The 22653-nt window shown below is 37.3% G+C and overlaps 1 protein-coding gene across 1 annotated transcript in view; it reads left to right on the top strand.

The window, feature by feature from the left end:
- The window catches only part of CNTN5 (contactin 5), a 1102248-nt gene that overhangs the window by 927689 nt on the left and 151906 nt on the right, over positions 1-22653 (top strand). The window contains exons 16-17 of the mRNA XM_073904019.1: positions 20131-20258; positions 22457-22632. Coding sequence (XP_073760120.1) covers positions 20131-20258; positions 22457-22632 — 304 coding nt within the window. The remainder of the gene's footprint in view (positions 1-20130; positions 20259-22456; positions 22633-22653) is intronic.

Raw genomic sequence — 22653 nt, 5'->3', positions numbered from 1 at the left:
TCCACATATATTTGGTCAATTAATATTCAATGAAGCAGAAAAGAATATCCAGTGGGAAAAAGTCTCTTCAACAAATGGTGTTGATAAATTGGACAGCTAAATGCAAAAGAATGAAACTGGACCACTTTCTTTCACCATACACAACAATAAACTCAAAATAGATTAAAGACCTAAATGAAACCATAAAAACCCTAGAAGAGAGAACAGGCAGTAATTTCTCTGGCTCTGACTGTAGCAAAATTTTTCTAGATATGTCTCCTGAGGAAAGGAAAATAAAAGCAAAAATACACTATTGGGACTATATCAAAATAAAAAGCTTCTGCACAGGGAAGGAAACAATCAACAAAACTAAAAGGCAGGAGATATGGGAGACGGTATTTGCAAATGACATATCCAATAAAGGATTATTATCCAAAGTAAATAAAGAACTGTTACAACTCAACCCCCCCAAAAAATAATGCAAATGAAAATGGGCAGAAGACATGAACAGACATTTCTGCAGAGAAGATGTACAGATGGCCAACAGACACATGAAAAGATGCTCAACATCCCTCATTATCAGGGAAATTCAAATCAAAACTACAATGAGATATCACTTCACACCAGTCAGAATGACTAAAATCTAAAACACAAGAAAAAACAGGTGTTGGTGAGGATGTGGAGGAAAAGGAACTTTCATGCACTGTTGATGGGAATGCAAACTGGTGCAGCCACTCTGGAAAACAGTGTGGAGCTTCCTCAAAATGTTAAAATAGAACTACCCTATAATCCAGTAATCAAACTCCTGGGCATTTACCCAAAGATACAAAAATAATAATTCAAAAGGATACATGCACCCCCTATGTTTATAGTAGCACCGTTAATAATAGCCAAATTATGGGAGCAACCCAAGTGTCCATTGATTGATGAACGGATAAAGAAGAAGCGGCAGGGTGCCTGGGTGGCTCAGTTGGTTAAGCGACTGCCTTCGGCTCAGGTCATGATCCTGGAGTCCCGGGATTGAGTCCCGCATTGGGCTCCCTGCTCAGCAGGGAGTCTGCTTCTCCCTCTGACCCTCTCCCCTCTCATGCTCTCTCTCTATCTCATTCTCTCTCTCAAATAAATAAATAAAATCTTTAAAGAAGAAGAAGAAGAAGAAGAAGCAGCAGTATAATGGAATATTATTCAGCCACAAAAAGAATAAAATTTTTCCATTTGCAAAGACGTTGATGGTGTTAGAGAATCTAAGCAAAATAAGCCAGTCAGAGAAAGACAAATACCATATGATTTCACTCATATGTGGAATTTAAGAAACAAAACAAATGACCAAGGTAAAATAAGGCAAGGCAAAGAGAGAGAGAAGGAGACAAGCCAAGAAACAGACTCTTAACTATTGAGAAGAAACTGTTGGTTATGAGAGCGGAGGTGGGTGGAGGGATGGGTAAAATAGATGATGGGGATTAATAACTGCACTAGTTGTGATGAGCACTGGGTGATGTATAGAATTGTTGAATCATATTGTATACCTGAAACTAATATAACAGTATATGTTAGCTACACTGGAATTAAAATAAAATTAAATTTAAAAAATGATAAAATAACCAGGGGAAAAAAGTTAGATTCATACCTCATAGCATAAAGAAAAACTAACTCAAAATGAATCATAAACATAAATATAAAACCTAAAACTATAACATTACTAGAGAAAAATAAAACCTTTTTGTGCCCTTAGGTTAGGTAAAGATTTCCAAGTACAACCACAAAAATACAAAGCACACAATACAATCGATATATATACTTCATCAACCTTAAGAACTTCTGCTGTTGAGGGGCACCTGCGTGGCTAAGTCAGTTAAGCATCTGCCTTCAGCTCAGGTCATAATCCCAGGGTCCTGGGATCGAGCCCCATGTCAGGATCCCTGATCAGTGGGAGCTTGCTTCTCCCTCTCCTCCTTGTCCATGCTCACTTTTCGCTATCTTTGTCTCTTTCTCTCAAATAAATAAAATCTTAAATAAAAAGAACTGCTGTTGGAAAAACATTAAGACATGCCATAAACTGGTAGAAAATATTTGCAATTCTTCTACTTGAAAAAAGAATTATATCTAGAACGCTTTTTAAGAACTGTCAACCCTGGGGCGCCTGGGTGGCTCAGTTGGTTAAGCGACTGTCTTCGGCTCAGGTCATGATCCTGGAGTCCCGGGATCGAGTCCCGCATCGGGCTCCCTGCTCAGCAGGGAGTCTGCTTCTCCCTCTGACCCTCTTCCCTCTCGTGCTCTCTATCTCATTCTCTCTCTCAAATAAATAAATAAAATCTATAAAAAAAATAAAAAAAACTGTCAACCCTGAATAAGAAGGCAATTTCATAAAAAATTGGCAAAATATTTGATCACTTCACCAAAGAAGATATGTAGATGGGAAATAAGCACTTGAAAGATGCTCAGCATCATTAGACATTAAGGAAATGCAACTTAAAACCACAATGAGATTCTACTACCTAATTATTATAATAGCTAAATTTAAAAAGACTGATCATTTCAAGTGTTGAAAGAATTCTCAGACAATGCTGCTAGGAATGTAAAGTGTAGTATGACTGCTTGGAAACAGTGCAGCATCTCCTTTAAAAAGTTAAACATTAAACATAAACATCCGGCACCTGGGTGGCTCAGTTGGTTAAGCATCTGCCTTCTGCTCAGATCATGATCCCAGGGTCCTGGGATTGAGCCCTGCATTGGGCTCCCTGATCAGCAGGGAGTCTGCTTCTCCCTCTGCCTCTCCCCACCCCACCCCCGTTTTCTCTCTCTTTCCCCTCTTTTTTTCTCCCTCACTCTCTCAGATAAATAAAAATCTTTTAAAAAATAAACATAAACATAAAGCCAATGATCCAGTAATTAGTCCTAAGTACCTATCCAAAAGAAATAAAAGCAAAATATCCATAAAATACTTGTAACACAAATATTGATAGCAGCTTTATTTGTAATAGATACAAGATGAAAATAACCCAAATATCCACCAGAAGGTGAATGGATAAATAAGTAGTGGTATATATGTACAATTGAATACTATTCAGCAATAAAAAGGATTGGATTATTGGTCATCACAAAACAGATGAATCTCAACTTTATCTTAACTGAATTCTTCTGTGTGAAATAAACTAAACAAAAAGGAGTATATAATGTTATGATTTTGTTTATATAAAATTTTGTTTAAAAAAATTATATAAAATTAATATAAAATGTAAAACCTCAAACTTACAGGGACAGAAAGTAGATCAGTAGTTGTCTGGTGATAGGGGTATGATAAGAAGAGGTTAGAGAGAAAGGGTGCCTGGGTGGCTCAGTTGGTTGAGCATCTGCCTTTAGCTTGGGTAATGATCCCAGGGTCTTGGGATCGAGCCACACATTGGGGTCCCTGGTTAGTGGGGAGACTGCTTCTCGCTCTCCCTCATCCCTTCCCCCCCAATTGTGTTCACTCTCTCTCTCTCGATCTTTCTCTTTCTCAAATAAATAAATCTTAAAAAAAAAAAGAGAGGTTAAAGAGAGAGAATACAAAGGAACACAGAGATACGTTAGGGTGAGGTATGTGTTGACTATATTGATTGTAGTCATTGTTTTGTGTCTGCATCCATTTGTGAGAACTTTTCAAAGTATCTGCTTTAAACATGTGAGCTCCTTATATGCCTACACAGCTAAATAAAGCTATTTTTTTAATGGCAGCTTCCCATTGCCAATAAAATAAAGATCAAATGTTTCCCACACTATAATAGGACCTACATGATCTTGCCCCCATGTACCTCTCCAGTTTTACCTTGGGTCATTCCCAGCCCCTTTTATATGGGGCCATCATAATTGGCCATTTGGTTCTTCAAGGGTTTGTGGTCCTTCTCACCTCAAAACCCTTGCAATTGCTATTTCCTCTCCTTTTCCCACACTTAACTCCTAGTTAACTTTCTCTCATCCTCCAGTTCTCATTCAAATATTAGTCCTCAAGAAAAGACTTACTGAACACCCTAAAATACTTAAGGTTTACAACTCTCTACTTTTCCTTTTAAAATTTGACACAAATTTTACTTATTTTTATTTTTTTATTATGTTATGTTAATCACCATACATTACATCATTAGTTTTTGATGTAGTGTTCCATGATTCATTGTTTGCACATAACACTCAGTGCTCCATGCAGTAAGTGCTCACTTTAATACACATCACCAGGCTAACCCATGCCCCATCCCCTCCCTATATAACCCTCAGAATGTTTCTCAGAGTCCATAGTCTCTCATGGTTCATCTCCACCCCTGATTTCCCTCCCTTCATTTTTCCCTTCCTGCTTTCTTCTTCTTTTTTTCTTTTCTAACATATAATGTATTATGTCTTTCAGGGGTCCAGGTCTATGATTCAACACTACTACACAATTCACAGTGCTTACCATAGCACATACCCTCCCCAATGCCTACCACCTAGCCAACTCATCCCTCCCACCCCCCACCACTCCAGCAAATCTCAGTATGTTTCCTAAGATTAAGAATTCCTCCTATCAGTGAGATCATATGATACATGTCTTTCTCTGACGGACTTATTTTGCTCAGCATAATACCCTCCAGTTCCATCCACGTCATTGCAAATGGCAAGATTCCATTCCTTTTGATGGCTGCATAATATTCCATTGTATATATATATACCGCTTCTTCTTTATCCATTCATCATTCGATGGACTTCCTGGTTCTTTCCATAGTTTGGCTATTGTGGACAGTGCGGCTATAAACATCGGGGTGCACATACCCTTTCAGATCCCTACATTTGTATCTTTGGGGTAAATACCCAGTAGTGCAATTGCTGGGTCAGAGGGTAACTCTATTTTCAACTTTATGAGAAACCTCCATATTGTCTTCCAGAGTGGCTACACCAGCTTGCATTCCCACCAACAGTGTAGGAGGGTTCCCCTTTCTCCGCATCCCCATTAACATCTGTCATTTCCTGACTTATTAATTTTAGCCATTCTGACTGGTGTGCGATGGTATCTCATTGAGATTTTGATTTGGATTTCCCTGATGCTGAGCTATGTTGAGCGCTTTTTCAAGTGTCTGTTGGCCATTTGGATGTCTTCTTTGGAGAAATGTCTGTTCATGTCTGCTGCCATTTCTTGATTGGATCATTTGTTCTTTGGGTGTTGAGTTTGATAAGTTTTTATAGATTTTGGATACTAGCCCTTTATCGATATGTCATTTGCAAATATTTTCTCCTATTCTGTCACTTATCTTTTGGTTTTGTGGACTGTTTCTTTTGCTCTGCAAAATTTTTATCTGGATGAAGTCCCAATAGTTCATTTTCACCCTTGCTTCTCTTGCCTGTGGCGATGATTCTAGGAAGAACTTGCTGAGGCTAAGGTCGAAGAGGTTGCTGCCTCTGTTCTCCTCTAGGATTGGGACGGACTCCTGTCTCACATTCAGGTCTTTCAACCATTTGGAGTCTATATTTGTGTGTGGTGTAAGGAAATGGTCCAGTTTCATTCTTCTGCATGTGGCTGTCCAATTTTCCCAACACCATTTGTTGAAGAGACTGTCTTTTTTCCATTGGACATTCATTCCTGCTTTGTCAAAGATGAGTTGACCATAGACTTGGGGGTCCATTTCTGGGCTCTCTATTCTGTTCCATTGATCTATGTGTCTGTTTTTGTGCCAGTACCGTACTGTCTTGATGATGACAGCTTTGTGATAGAGCTTGAAGTCCAGAATAGTGATACCGACAGCTTTGCTTTTCTTTTTCAACATTCCTCTGGCTATTTGGGGTCTTCTCTGGTTCCATACACATTTTAGGATTATTTGTTCCATTTCCTTGAAAAAAGTGGTTGGTATTTTGTTGGGGATGGCATTGAATGTGTAGATTGCTCTCGGTAGCATTGACATCTTCACAATATTTTTTCTTCCAATCCATGAGCATGGAACATTTTTCCATTTCTTTGTGTCTTCCTCAATTTCTTTCATGAGTATTTTAGAGTTTTCTGAGTACAGATTCTTTGCCTCTTTGGTTAGATTTATTCCTAGGTATCTTATAGTGTGGGGTGCAATTGTAAATAGGATCACCTCCTTAATTTCTCCTTCTTCTGTCTTGCTGTTGGTGTATAGGAATGCCACTGATTTCTGTGCCTTGATTTTATATCCTGCCACTTTACTGAATTCCTGTATGAGTTCTAGCAGTTTTGGGGTGGGGACTTTTGGGTTTTCCACATGAAGTATCATATCATCTACAAACAGTGAGAGCTTGACTTCTTCTTTGCCGATTCATATGCCTTTTATTTATTTCTGTTGTCTAATTGCTGTGGCTATGACTTCTAATAATATGTAGAATAGCAGTGGTGATAGTGGACATCCCTGCCATGTTCCTGACCATAAGGGAAAAGCTTTCAGTTTTTCCCTACTGAGAATGACATTCGCTGTGGGCTTTAAATAGACGGCTTTTATGATATTGAGGTGTGTACTCTCTATCCCTATACTCTGAAGCGTTTTGATCAAGAAAGGATGCTGTACTATGTCAAATGCTTTTTCTGCATCTTTTGAGAGGATCATATATTTCTTGTTCTTTCTTTTATTAAAGTATTGTATCACATTGATTGATTTTTGGATGTTGAACCAACCTTGCAGCCCCGGGGATAAATCTCACTTGGTTGTGGTGAATAATCCTTTAATGTACTGTTGGATCCTATTGACTAGTGTTTGGTGAGAATTTTGCATCCATGTGGTCTGAAAATATGCAGGGAATGATCCCAATCTTTTGGTACCAGTTGAGACATGATTTGTGACCTAGGATGTGATCCATTCTGAAGAATGTGCCATGGGCACTCGAGAAGAATGTGTATTCTGTTGCTTTGGGATGGAATGTTCTGAATATATCTGTGAAGTCCATCTGGACCAGTGTGTCTTTTAAAGTCTTTATTTCCTTGTTGATCTTTTCCTTAGATGATCTGTCCATTTTAATGAGGGGGGTGTTATTTTCCCCCAATATTACTGTTTTGCTGTCAATGTGTTTCTTTGCTTTTGTTATTTATTGGCTTATATATTGGCTGCTCCCATGTTAGGGGCATAGATATTTTGTTAGATCTTCTTGTTGGATAGACCCTTTAAGTAGGATATACTGTCCTTCCTCATCTGCTATTATAGTCTTTGGCTTAAAATCTAATTTGTCTGATACAAGAATTTCCACCCCAGCTTTCTTTTGGTGTCCATTAACATGGTAAATTGTTTTCCACCCCCTCACTTTCAATCTGGAGGTTTCTTTGGGTCTAAAATGAGTCTCTTGCCGACAGCACATCGATGGGTCTTGTTTTTTTTTTTTTTTTAATCTGATACCCTGTGTCTTTTGATTGGGGCATTTAGCCTATTTATATTCAGGGTAACTGTTGAAAGATATGAATTTAGTGCCATTGTATTGCCTGTAAGGTGACTGTTACTGTATATTGTCTCTGTTTCTTTCTGGTCTATGTTACTTTTAGGCTCTCTTTTTGCTTAGAGGACCCCTTTCAGTACTTCTTGTTTGGCTGGTTTTGTGTTCGCAAATTCCTTTAGTTTTTGTTTGTCCTGGAAGCTTTTTATCTCTCCGTCTATTTTCAATGACAGCCTAGCTGGATACAGTATTCTTGGCTGCATATTTTTTTCATTTAGTGCTCTGTATATACCATACCAGTCCTTTCAGCCTGCGAGGTCTCTGTGGATAAGTCTGTTGCCAATCTGATGTTTCTACCACTGTAGGTTACAGACCTCTTGTCCTGATCTGCTTTCAGAATTTTCTCTTTGTTTCTGAGACTCGTAAGGTTTACTATTAGATGTCTGGGTGTTGACCTATTTTAATTGACTTTGATGGGGTTCTCTGTGCCTCCCGGATTTTGAGGCCTGTTTCCTTCCCAAATTAGGGAAGTTCTCTGCTATGATTTGTTCCAATACACCTTCTCTTTTTTCTTCTTCTGGGATCCCAATTATTCTAATATTGTGTCATCTTATGGTATCACACTTATCTCTCAAATTCTGCCCTCGTGTTCCAGTAGTTGTTTATCTCTCTTTTTCTCAGCTTCTTGATTTTCCATCATTTTGTCTTCTATATCACTAATTCTCTCCTCTGCCTCATTTATCCTAGCAGTTAGAGCCTCCATTTTTGTTTGCACGTCATTAATAGCCTTTTTGATTTTGCTTGGTTAGATTTTAGTTCTTTTACTTCTCCAGAAAGGGTTTTTCAATATCTTCCATGCTTTTTTCAAGCCCAGCTAGTATTTTTAAAATCATCATTCTGAACTCTAGAGTCGACATCTTACTAATGTCCATATTGATTAGGTCCCTGGCAGTCTGTACTGCCTCTTGTTCTTTTTTATTTTTTTAAGATAAAAGAAAGGGAAAGGGAAAGAATAAAGAAAAGAAAAAGAAAAAGATAAAAACAAACAAACAAACAAACAAACAAACAAAAAACCAGAATATGATCAAATATGATCTGGCTGGTGCATGGATCAGTGCCACACACGAGATTTTGGGCATATTTTGATCTGTTAGAAGAAAGGGCCTCCCAAAATTTTAAAGAAAGAGAAACTTATATATGTACCAAAATAAGGGTAAATACAATAAAGGGATAGAATATGACTGTAAAGATGAAAATTATAAAATATTTTATAAAAGGAATTAATAAGATAAGAACTTGTTTGAAAAAAGAAAGAAGAGGATTTACAAAATAAAAGGCAGAGAATGTGATCAGGCAGGAGACTAGAACAAAGCCATACACTAGATATTTAGGGTATATTTTGGTCTGTTAGAAGAAACTATATCCCAAAATTTTAAAGAGCGAACAACACACACACACACACACACACACACACACACACACACACACACACACATATATATATATATATATACCAAAAATAAGGTTAACTACTATAAAGGGATGCAATATGACTCTCAAAATCAAAACTAAAAAAGATTTTTTTTAAAAAAAGGGATTGATAAGATGTTGGTTGAAAAAGGGAAAAAAGAAAAATTCAAAAAAAATTAACTTTGAAACTCTAAAGAATCGTGGGAAAAAAACCCTGAATTCTATGTGCAGTATTCCCCTAGCGCTGGAGTTCTGCTGTTCTCATTGATCAGTAAACTTGGTCTTGGCTGGTGATTCTTGCTGAATTTCTGGGGGAGGGGCCTGTTGCCATGGTTCTCAAACATCTTTGCTGGAGGTGGAATTGCCCCACCCTTGCTGGGCCGGGCTATGTAATCTGCTCGGTTTTGCTCTCGGGAGCTTTTGTTCCCTGCAAAATTTCTGTACAGCTTTGGAGGGCGAGAGTGAAAATGGTGGTCTCCAAATCTCTGCCCTGTAGGAGCCAAGAAATTGGGCCCCCACTCCTCAGTGAGCCCCCAGAGAAAAGCAGTCATTTACTCCCATCTCCCCAGTCTCTGGCTGCACTCCGTGCTCACCCAACCTGTGACCAAGCGTTTCTATCTCTGGCACATGACCCCGTGTGGAGTCTCCAATCCCAGAAGATTCCTGTGGTGGGCTTCCATGCCCCTCCTCCCGGGGGAAGAAGGGGAGTCTCCCCGGATCTGCCACTTGTTGGGTCCCTCCTGGAGAAGCAGTGGCCTGACTGTACCATGGTCACAGTTTATGGAAACCCCGAGCTGAGAGCCTGTGCCTTGGCTCCGTCTCTGCAGCCAGCTTCCTTGCTCCAATACCTGGGAGCTCTGCCATACTCAGGCACCCCCGGTCTTTCTGTGACCCTGAGGGTCCTGAGACCACACAGTCTCAGCGCGTGTTCAACCCCCCATTTAGCCACCGGTGCGATGTCTCTCAGCAGAGCAGACTTCTAAAATTTCTTATTTTGTGCTCTGTGGCTCTATCACTTGCCAGTAACTGGCTGACAGAGGCCCCCTTCCCCACATCGATCTTCCCAAATATCACCTCGGATTCACTTCTCCTCACAGCCTACCTTCCAGAAAGTGGTCTCTTTTCTGTTCAAAGAGTTGTTGCTATTCTTCTCTTCGATCTCCTGTTGAGTTCGTAGGTGTTCAGAATGGTTTGATCCCTATCTAGCTGAATTCCTGGGACCAGATGAAATTTAGGTCTCCTATTCCTCCGCAATCTTGCTCCTCTTGCTATTTATATTTTTGAGTACATTTTCAATTAATGGCTATCAACACTACTAAAGTACAATAATTTACATATATCAATTAGTTAATACTTCAGAAGAACTAGATAGACATAATTATAACATTTTATATATAAGGAAAGAAATTAACTGCTTAAAGTCACACACATACTAGTCAATGGCAGTGATTTGAAATCAACCCTCTCTGACTTTAAAGCATATAATCTTAATTAATGATTAGTGGTTATATAATATTATATGCACTATGATATAATACCAAAAAGAAATATAATCTGGAAGTCAGAGCATGATTTCTAAAATGGCAGAAGGTAAATAGGTAATATTTCCAGGCAAGCAGTCTACTTGGAAGAACCAGAACTGCATGCGAAGTCTCTGAGAGGTAAGCCAAAAATGGAAGTGGAATTCCAGAAAATGGTCCTGAAATTTGGAAATCAAGATGGCGTCAAGAAGTCAGCAATAAATCCTTGAAAGATAAGAATAAGCACGGTGCTATCTTAGATAGACTGTGGAATTGGGCAGATTAACAAGGCAAAAATCCAGTAATTTGGTGGAAAATATGAACCAAGACATCTCCAGGGCTAGGCAGAAACTCATGGAGAAGTTTAGAGATAGAAATATAGAAAGCATGATTTACTACCAAATGCTAGAGTGCTGGTTTGCATTTCTAAAATCTCTCCCTACTCCCAAGAGACCTTTACCTCACCACTGCTTTAACACACTACTTCAGTTTCAAGGACTTCTCAGCAGAATTCATCTCCAAATTTGAAAATTTCAAATGTAGGAGACACATGATAATAGAATAGGAGAGAAGAGAGACAAAGAGGTAAGAAATTGCAGGAAAATAATAATTCAATATTCAGTTATCTAAGTAATTATATGTGTAAAAGCCAGACATTATAATGTAAATCACATTCACTGTCTCATCTGTTTGTGTTTTTTTTCTAAAATTAAAAAAAATATATTGGAGCTAATCCAATAAAGATTTACAACTTGAATCAGTAGACAGGCTTTTTGTTAAATGACACTGCCACTTGACAGGTAAAAAACACCATGGTATTCAAAATTTTTCATCGCCCAAGTGGCCTAAAGTACAGGGGTGTTATAAACTATCTTTAAAAGGAGAGTATAATATATTGCCTCCTGTCAGTGAGAAAGGAGTTATCTTAAATCAGGAGCTGAAACACTGCCAGTGTCTTAAGATATATTTATTTCTTTAAAGGAAGTAAATTTTAAGCCAAATTTCCCACCCGCTAGATTAGAATTTATGCCAAGCAGTAAAATCCAGGTACTTTTTAAGATATTAGTAATCTGAATAAATTATAAAAATTTAGCTACATTTCAGTAAAGTTTAAAATTCTCATAAGATATTGCCTATTTGTTTGTAAAAGGTGCACATTTTTACTTTCAAATATATCCAGTTATAGTATGTGTATCTTTGGAATTTAAGTGGAATAAATATATTTAATTTTTATACAAAATGAGCACTATCTAATGACCACAATTTTGGATTTACCATCTTGAATGAATTATGTATCTTTTTTTAATTTAATTTTATGTTATGTTAATCACCATACATTAAATCATTAGTTTTTGATATAGTGTTCCATGATTCATTGTTTGCATATAACACCCAGTGCTCTGTTCAATACGTGCCCTCTTTAGTACCCATCACCAGGCTAACCAATCCTCCCCTCTCCCCTCTAGAACCTTCAGTTTGTTTCTCAGAGTCCACAGACCCTCATGGTTCATCTCCCCATCTGATTTCCCTCCCCTTCATTTTTCCCTTCCTACTATCTTCTTTTTTTTTGTAACATATAATGTATTATTTGTTTCAGAGGTACAGATCTGTGATTCAACAGTCTTACACAATTCACAGCGCTCACCATAGCACATACCTTCCCCAATGTCTATCACTCAGCCACCCCATCCCTCCCACCCCCACCACTCCAGCAACCCTCAGTTTGTTTCCTGAGATTAAGAATTCCTCATATCAGTGGGATCATATGATACATGTCTTTCTCACTTAGGATAATACCCTCTAGTTCCATCCAAGTCATTGCAAATGGCAAGATTTAATTTTTTGATGGCTGCACAATATTCCATTATATAATTTTTTGATGGCTGCACAATATTCCATTATATATATATATATATATATATATATATATACACACACCACTTCTTCTTTATCCATTCATCTGTCGATGGACATCTTGGCTCTTTCCATAGTTTGGCTATTGTGGAGAGTGCAGCTATAAACATTGGGGTATACATACCTCTTCAGAGCACTACATTTGTATCTTTGGGGTAAATACCCAGTAGTGCAATTGCTGGGTCAGAGGGTAACTCTATTTTCAACTTTATGAGAAACCTCCATACTGTCTTCCAGAGTGGCTGCACCAGCTTGCATTCATACCAACAGCGTGGGAGGGTTCCCCTTTTCTGCATCCCCGTCAACATCTGTCATTTCCTGACTTGTTAATTTTAGCCATTCTGACTGTGTAAGGTGGTATCTCATTGAGATTTTGATTTGGATTTCCCTGATGCTGAGCTATGTTGAGTGCTTTTTCATGTGTCTGTTGGTCATTTGGATGTCTATTTTGGATAAATGTCTGTTCAAGTCTTTTTGACGTGATTTGGTGATTGGATCATTTGTTCTTTGGGTGTTGAGTTTGAAAAGTTCTTTATAGACTTTGGACATTAGCCCCATATCTGATATGTCATTTGTAAATATCTTCTCCTATTCTGTCAGTTGTCTTTTGGTTTTGTGGACTGTTTCTTTTGCTCTGCAAAATTTTTATCTGGATGAAGTCCCAATAGTTCATTTTCACCCTTGCTTCTCTTGCCTGTGGCAATGTTTCTAGGAAGAACTTGCTGAGGCTGAGGTCGAAGAGGTTGCTGCCTCTGTTCTCCTCTAGGATTTGGATGGACTCCTGTCTCACATTTAGGACTTTCAACCATTTGGAGTCTATTTTTGTGTGTGGTATAAGGAAATGGTCCAGGTTCATTCTTCTGCATGTGGCTTTCCAATTTTCCCAAGACCATTTGTTGAAGAGACTTTTTTCCACTGGACATTCTTTCATGCTTTGTTGGAGGTGAGTGGACCATAGACTTGGGGGTCCATTTCTGGGCTCTCTATTCTGTTCCATTGATCTATGTGTCTGTTTTTGTGCCAGTACCATACTGTCTTGATGATGACAGCTTTGTGATAGAGCTTGAAGTCCAGAATAGTGATGCAGCCAGGTTTGCTTTTCTTTTTCAACATTCCTCTGGCTATTTGGGGTCTTCTCTGGTTCCATACACATTTTAGGATTATTTGTTCCATTTCCTTGAAAAAAGTGGTTGGTATTTTGTTGGGGATGGCATTGAATGTGTAGATTGCTCTCGGTAGCATTGACATCTTCACAATATTTTTTCTTCCAATCCATGAGCATGGAACATTTTTCCATTTCTTTGTGTCTTCCTCAATTTCTTTCATGAGTATTTTAGAGTTTTCTGAGTACAGATTCTTTGCCTCTTTGGTTAGGTTTATTCCTAGGTATCTTATGGTGTGGGGTGCAATTGTAAATAGGATCGACTCCTTAATTTCTCCTTCTTCTGTCTTGCTGTTGGTGTATAGGAATGCCACTGATTTCCGTGCATTGATTTTATAACCTGCCACTTTACTGAATTGCTGTATGAGTTCTAGTAGTTTTGGGGTGGGGACTTTTGGGTTTTCCACATAAACTATCATATCATCTGGAAAGAGTGAGAGTATGACTTCTTCTTTGCCAATTTGGATGCCTTTGATTTCTTTTTGTTGTCTGATTACTGTGGCTATGACTTCTAATACTATGTAGAAAAGCAGTGGTGATAGTGGACATCCCCGCCGTGTTCCTGACCTTTGGGGAAGGCCTCAGTTTTTCCCCATTGAGAATGATGTTCGTTGTGGGTTTCTCATAGATGGCTTTTATGATATTGAGGTATGTACTCTCTATCCCTATACTCTGAAGAGTTTTGATCAAGAAAGGATGCTGTACTATGTCAAATGCTTTTTCTGCATCTATTGAGAGGATCATATGGTTCTTGTTCTTTCTTTTGTTAATGTATTTTATCACATTGGTTTGTGGATGGTGAACTAACCTTGCAGCCTAGGAATAAATCCTACTTGGTCATGTTGAATAATCCTTTTAAAGTACTGTTGGATCTTATTGGCTGATATTTTGGTGAGAAATTTTGTACCCATATTCATCAAGGATACTGGTCTGTAATTCTCCTTTTTATGGGTTTTGTCTGGTTTTGGGATCAAGGTAATGGTGGCCTCATAAAGTAAGTTTGGAAGTTTTCCTTCCATTTCTATTTTTTGGAACAGTTTCAGAAGAATAGGTATTAATTCTTCTTTAAATATTTGGTAAAATTCGGCTGGGAAGCCATCCAGCCTTGGGCTCTTGTTTTTTGGGAGATTTTTGATTACTGCTTCAATTTCCTTGGTGGTTATTGGTCTGTTCAGGTTTTCTATTTCTTCTTGGTTCCGTTGGTAGTTTATACATCTCTGGGAATGCATCCATTTCTTCCAGATTATCTAATTTGCTGGCATATAGTTGCGCCTAATATGTTCTTATAATTGTTTGTATTTCTTCGGTGTTGGTTGTGATCGCTCCTCTTTCATTCATGATTTTCTTTATTTGGGTCATTTCTCTTTTCTTTTTGATAAGTCTCGCCAGGGGTTTATCAATCTTGTTAATTCTTTCAAAGAACCAGTCCTAGTTTCATTGATCTGTTTTGCTGTTCTCCTGGTTTCTATTTCATTGATTTCTGCTCTGATCTTTATTATTTCTCTTCTCCTGCTGGGTTTACACTTTATTTGCTGTTGTTTCTCAAGCTCCTTTAGGTGTAGGGTTAGGTTGTGTATTTGAAACCTTTCTTGTTTCTTGAGAAAGGCTTGTATTGCTATATACTTTCCTCTTAGGACTGCCTTTGCTGCTTCCCAAAGATTTGAACAGTTGTGTTTTCATTTTCATTTGTTTCTGTAAGTTTTTTTTAAAGTCTTCTTTAATTTACTAGTTGAAGCTTTCATTCTTTAGTAGGATGCTCTTTAGCCTCCATGTATTTGAGTTCTTTCCAGCTTTCCTTTTGTGATTGAGTTCTAGTTTCAAAGCACTGTGGTCCAAAACTATGAAGGGAATGATCCCAAACTTTTGGTACTGGTTGAGACCTGATTTGTGGCCTAGGATGTGATCAATTCTGGAGAATGTTCCATGGGCACTAGAGAAGAATGTGTACTCTGTTGCTTTGGGATGGAATGTTCTGAAAATATCTGTGAAGTCCATTTGGTCCAGTGTGTCATTTAAAGTCTTTATTTCCTTGTTGATCTTTTCCTTAGATGATCTGTCCATTTCAGTGAGGAGTGTGTTAAAGTCCCCTACTATTATTGTATTGTTGTTGATATTTTTCTTTGATTTTGTTATTAATTGGCTTATATAATTATCTGCTCCCATGTTAGGTGCATAAATATTTACAATTCTTAGATCTTCTTGTTGGATAGACCCTTTAAATAGGATATAGTGTCCTTCCTTATCTCATAGTTTTTGGTTTAAAATCTAGTTTGTCTGATATAAGAATTGCCACCCCAGCTTTCTTTTGGTGTCCATTAGCATGGTAAATGATTTTCCACCCCCTCACTTTCAATCTGGGGGTTTCTTTGGGTCTAAAATGAGTCTCTTGCAGACAGCATATCAATAGGTCTTGTTTTTTTATCCAATCTGATACCCTGTGTCTTTTGATTAGAGCATTTAGCCCATTTACATTCAGGGTAACTAATGAAAGATATGAATTTAGTGCCATTGTATTGCCTATAAGGGGACTGTTACTGTATATTGTCTCTGTTCCTTTTTGGTCTACATTACTTTTAGACTCTCTCTTTGCTTAGAGGACCCCTTTCAATACTTCTTGTAGGGCTGGTTTCATGTTTGCAGTTTCCTTTAGTTTTTGTTTGTCTTGGAAGATTTTTCTCTCTCCTTTTATTTTCAATGAGACAGCTTAGCTGGATATAGTATTCTCGGCTGCATATTTTTCTCATTTAGTGCTCTGAATATATCACGCCAGTCCTTTCTGGCCTGCCAAGTCTCTGTGGATAGGTCTGTTGCCAATCTAATGTTTCTACATCTGTAGGTTATAGACCTCTTCTCCTGAGCTGCCTTCAGGATTTTCTCTTTGTCTTTGAGACTCATAAGTTTTACTGTTAGATGCCTGGGTGTTGACCTATTTTTTTTTTTTACTTTGAGGGTGGTTCTCTGTGCCTCCTGGACTTTGATGCCTGTTTCCTTCCCAAATGGGGGAAGTTCTTCCTATCATTTGTTCCAATGCACCTTCTGCACCTCTCTCTTTTTTCTTCTTCTGGGGTCCCAATTATTCTAATATTGTTTCATCTTATGTTATCACTTTTCTCTTGAATTCTGTCCCCTGATCCTGTAGTTGTTTATCTCTCTTTTTCTCAGCTTCTTGATTTTCCATCATTTGGTCTTCAATATCACTAATTCTCTCTTCTGTCTCATTTATCCTAGCAATTAGAGCCTCCATTTTTTTTTTTGCACCTCATTAATAGCCTTTTTGATTTCAACTTGGTTAGATTTTAGTTTTTTCATTTCTCCAGAAAGGGTTTCTCTAATATCTTCCATGCTTTTTTCAAGCACAGCTAGTATCTTTATAATTGTCATTCTGAACTCCAGTTCTGACATCTTACTAATGTCTATATTGATTAGGTCCCTGGCAGTTGGTACTGTGTCTTTTTCTTTCTTTTGAGGTGATTTCTTCCATCTTGTCATTTTTGTCCAAAGGAGAATAGATGAATGAGAGTACAAAATGCTAATAGGATAACAACAACCCCAGAAAAAGATACACTGAGAAATCAGAAGAGACCTGAAACTGGGGGAAATGAAAGGGAAAGAAAGAAAAAAGAAAAAAAAAGAAAAAGACAAAAAAAGAGAATATGATCAAATATGATCAGGCTGGTGTATAGATCATTGCCACACACTAGATTTTGGGTGTATTTTGGTCTGTTAGAAGAAAGGGATTCCCAATATTTTAAAGAAAGAAAAACTTATATATGTACAAAAATAAAGGTAAATATGATGAAGGGATGGAATATGACTGTAAAGATCAAAATTATGAAAGATTTTATAAAAGGAATTGATAAGAACTTGGTTGAAAAAAAAGAAAGAAGAGAAATTAAAATAAATAGGGAGAGAATGTGATCAAGCAGAATACCAGAACAAAGCAATACACTAGAGATTTAGGGTATATTTTGGTCTGTTAGAAGCAACTGTATCCTAAAATTTTAAAGAGAGAACAACTTATATATATATATCAAAAATGAGGTTAACTATTGTGAAGGGAGAGAATATGACTCTAAAAGTGAAAAATAAAAAAAAGATTTTTTAAAAAGGGATTGATAAGATGTTGGTTGAAAAAGGGAAAAAGAAAAATTAAAAAAATAGAAAAAGAAAATTAAAAAAATTAACTTTGAAAGACTAAAGAATCATAGGAAAAAAAGCCATGAATTCTATGTGCTGTATTCCCCTAGCACTGGAGTTCTGCTGTTCTCATTGATCAGTAAATTTGGTCTTGGCGGGCTATTCTTTCTGATCTTCTGGTGAAGGATCCTGTTGCAGTGGTTTTCGAATGTCTTTGCCGGAGGCGGAATTGCCCAGCCCTTGCGGGGGTCCAGGCTACATAATCTGCTCGGGTTTGCTCTCCATAGCTTTTTTTCCCTGCAAGCTTTCTGTACAGCTTTGGAGGATGAGAGTGAAAATGGTGGCTTCCCAATATCTACCCTCAGGAGTGAAGAACTCGGGGCCCCACTCTTCAGTGGGTCCCCAGGAAAAGCAGTCAATCACTCCCGTGTCCCTGGTCTCTGGCCACACTCCCTTCTCACTCTGTGACCGAGCATTTCTACCTCTGGCACACGATCCCTTCTGGAGTCTCCAAACCCAGCAGATCCCTGTGGTGCACTCCTGCACCGCTTCTCAGGGGGTGGGGGTGGGGGGTGGGGGGGGAAGGGGAGTCTCCCTGGATCTGCTGCTTGTTGGGTCCCTGCTCGAAGAACAGTGACCTGACTGTGCTGCAGATCATGTTTTATAGCAACCCTGAGCTGAGAGCGCACTCTTTGACTCTGTCTGTGGCTGACTTCCCTGCTCCAATACCTGGGAGCTCTGCCGCACTCAGGCACTCCCGGTCTTTCTGTGACCCCAAAGGGCCTGAGACCACACTGTCCCAGCGAGGGTTCCCCCCCCCCCCCCCCCGCGCTTAGCCACTGGAGCGACACCCCTCAGCAGAGCTGACTTCTACAAGTTCTGATTTTGTGCTCCTCTTCTCTATCACTTGCGGGTAGCCGGCTGACGGAGGCCCCCTCCCCCACCATCTATCTTCCCGAATATCACCTCAGATTCAATTCTCCGCACGTCCTACCTTCCAGAAAGAGGTCACTTTTCTATTCAAAGAGTTGTTGCTATTCTTTTCTTCGATCTCCTTTTGAGTTCGTAGGTGTTCAGAATGGTTTGATCCCTATCTAGCTGAATTCCCGGGACCAGACGAAATTTAGGTCTCCTACTCCTCTGCCATTTTACTCCTCCTCCCAGATTATATATCTTTTAAGGACACTGTGTTTTCCAAATGTCTAAAGATAGTTTCTCTCCTAGACATAAAGTATAAAAACAAATTCTCTATTCCTAGTTTGGCTTGCCTCTAATTTTGCCTTCCTTCTTAGGTTGTAAAGCAGTTTTGATATATATTGAAAAGAGTATGATGTTTTTAAACTCATATCTTTACTGACAACAATATGCAAATATAAATTCATAAGCAATAGTCAGCAACATAGAATCTAATCCAATTGTAACAAGGTTCAATGCTTTCAATAACTCAGTTCTGGGTGATTGGCAAGATTGAATACATATTTTAAAATAACATGAAGGATGTTGACTAACCATAGTTAACCCATATTCTTCTTTCTTAAATAGCATAATATTATCATATTACCATTGAATAAATTATTCTTTTCAGAACTAGGGAAATCCAATTTTAGGATTTTAAGCTCAGTAGGGCCACTGGTTCTTACCAAACACATGTTACTTCCTCTTTCCTAAAAGTCAGTCCAAACTCTAGTGGCATATCAAACAAACCACAACAGCCACTTCTATTTCATTTCAGGTTACTTGAGAAGGTTGATGCATTGGTGAAAAATTGGGTTATATTTCAGGAGCATAGAAGGGAGAAAAAAACAAAAGTACTAATTAACTTTGAAATCCATATATTTCTGGGATGATGAATACACAGGATAATACGGTAATCCCAAATGTCAACCTCATTTTCACTGAACTTCTAAAAATTTTTAATAATGCTTTAATTTTTCACCTTCATATAAGACTCAAGGTCCACTTTTAACAAAGGTCTCAAAAAAGCCCAAATGCAAACTCAGGTTTCATGTTTTTATATTGAAAAAGTGCAGTGTGAGCAGCCAGGTATCAGGTATCAGGTTTCATTTTCATACCCTTGCTGCACTAGTAGCACTGTAGAGAAACCATGATAAATCATCTCTTGGCTGTATACAATTAATTTTATGTTCTGTACTTGTTTTCCTCTATGTTTTTATGCTGTTTCTTTTTATATTTGATTTTTGAGGTCACTCTGGGTTCGAAGTAAAATACTCAAGCTTCATATTAAAATATCACTGGGTGTTATTATAGTATAAGTTTTAATAACCAAATTCAGGGTCACCTTTTCCCACACGTTTTAACATTAACTGTCAAAAAGTGTCAAAAGAAAAATAACCTGTAACTCCCTAACCCTTTTAAATAAAAGAAGATATTCAGTGGGTTTATTGCATAATTTCTTGAAGGGTAAAACATTTCTACTATCCCTGCATATTTTCACAGTGATCCCTTTATCTTATTTATTATTACCTTGGAGATGGTTTCAGATGTCATCAGAATTTTTTACCACTTAGCTGATTTACAGTAAAAGAGGAAAAAACCTTTTTTAATAATTTTCAGAATAGCTATTCTTCCAGACGGAAGTCTACGGATCCTAAATGCTTCTAAATCAGATGAGGGAAAGTACGTTTGCCAAGGGGAAAATGTCTTTGGTTCTGCTGAAATCATAGCCTCAGTATCTGTAAAAGGTAAGAAAATGTGGCTAACTGTGTTATAAGCATAGTTTCACGGCTTTGTCAGAAAGTGAATAAATATAATATGCATGTAAAATGTGTTTACACATACGTGTGTGCATGCTTCTATTGATAAGATACATTGTAAACATAGAACTAACACAGCCAAATTGTCCTTTTCCATTATTTAGAAGACCATGAAGGAAAGAACACCTTGTTGGTAGGAACTTAAATATTTTGCTTTGAACAAAATATGTGAGGAGATAAAGAAAGCTTTCTGAAGTTTTACTGGATGTCTCAAAATTTAAAAGTATCCCAAAAGTATAAAAACATATTTCCTCTATCAAGGTTAATTTTAACATCAATCAGTAGTATTCCTTTGTTATCACTGCAACTGGGGATCTGGGGCAGAAAGGAGGAGCAGAAGGAGGACATGACTATACGGTGTCAGAGTGTGTATCAGGTATATGGTTACCTGACCTGCTCTTTGGTGTTTGCATCAATGGAATTTTTTAAACACTGTCATTTTTTGGTGTTATAAATATTGCCACTTAAATGTTTCTGTTAGTCTTCTAGTTCTAACATGAACTAGATTTTGGCCTAGAACATTTTTTGAGACTACATATCATTTTTTCATACTAAGAAAATCTCATATGTTAGACAGCAAACCCCATCAATTGGCAAAGAAATATTTTTCACAACTGAACTCTATCTTCAATCAACTTTTTCCACGTGGGCATGTATTATATAGTGAATCATACCTGGCTATAAAAACATAGAAATATTAACTTTTCTTTTTCTTAGGAAAAAAAAGTCATTAAAATAGCCAGCTCTCTGATATTTTAGAATATTTTTAGAAAAGAAGAAAACATTAACAGAAGGAAAGATATAATTTAAATGATAACGTCTTTTATAGTATATATTATGGGAATCCAACTCTATCCTCTAGTCTGTGCCTTATTGTGCTAAACAATCTTTGTTACAAGGAAGCAATACTGGATTCACAGATGTTTTTTAAATAATAACAAAACAGTTTTCTGTTAAATGGGATATTTAGTTACTCAGAACATTCCAATTCTTACAAAGTTAAACTACAATATGCTGTGATTATCTGATGAAGCCAGAGTTTAGAAAGCCACAGAGAATATCTGACTTCTAGAATATTAGTGTTTACATTCCTTTTCTGGTATTGCACTTTCCTCTCTGACTGCTTGGAAAGATGTTGCATATTAAAGGATCTTATCAATGGTTAAAAATGGTTCTTTTTTCAGCCCATGCTATTACCAAAAGCAGAGATAGAATAGGAAAATCAACCTAAATTTTAATCATTTGTGTCAGTTTTCTTGAGATATCTACAATCAGGAATCTAATTAGGAAAAATGACTAAATCAAAATCTATCTCCAACACCTCCCTACTTCATTAAAAAAATCAAATTTCAATTATTGGATCACAAGCTTAAGTAACAGCAGTATTAGCCTTTATTGGCTCTAAACACAATAAAAGTGTATCTATTTTTTTTTAAATTTAATTGAATCATTAAGTAATTACACACATTTTTTCCTCAAAAAATTTTTCCCTTCAAAAATTTACCTTTTGTTCTGGATCTCAACTAAATGATCCACAATTTATCGAGTGATTTTTTTTTTATAATCAGCTAGCTGTGCTTTTCCTATTCATAAAAGGGTTTTGTAGAGTATAAAGCAAGCATTAGTTGGTATAGTAACAATATTATATTTTTATCTCTGTTAAAATAGTAATTTGAGGGGACGTGCTTCCTATAACCTTCAAAGAAGTGAACTCACCTGCACTTTAATTCCTTAGATATGTAATATTTTTTATTGTAAAAATCCTTTTACTTGTACTTAATGATCCTTGAAGGTAGACAGGGAGGCTACAGCTTCTTTTTTCTAATATTGCCTCTTCAGGAATGCCAAATGCTGCTTATCGTTATGTATTTTCTTGTCTTTTTTGTCCATGTTTACTTCTTAATAGGAATAGTAACTTTTAAATCATCAGTCCCCTACACAAGTATAGTAAAATGCCCTAGTATACAAAAAAGGTAATATTTCAATTAATAATAGTTTATTTAAAGATATGTATCTAGAGCAACTGCATTGAATAGGTTCTCTAAGTTTTTCTATTACTTAAAAGATAAAATACAGGGAAATACTATGTGTTGATTATGTTAATTAATGTATTTTTATTTCTATAGAACCTACAAGAATAGAACTTACTCCTAAAAGAACAGAATTAACAGTGGGAGAAAGCATTGTCCTTAACTGCAAAGCAATTCACGATGCTAGTTTGGATGTCACTTTCTACTGGACACTAAAAGGACAGCCTATTGATTTCGAGAAAGAAGGTGGACATTTTGAAAGCATCAGGGCCGTAAGTTAATACACTTTTATT

The sequence above is a fragment of the Callorhinus ursinus genome, unplaced genomic scaffold, assembly GCF_003265705.2.
Source record: "Callorhinus ursinus isolate GAN/ISIS: 27379988/994484 unplaced genomic scaffold, GSC_fseal_2.0 scaffold19, whole genome shotgun sequence".
Lineage (NCBI taxonomy): Eukaryota > Metazoa > Chordata > Mammalia > Carnivora > Otariidae > Callorhinus > Callorhinus ursinus.
The sequence above is the reverse complement of the archived record's forward strand: the minus strand, read 5'-3'. Positions and strand labels throughout refer to the sequence as shown.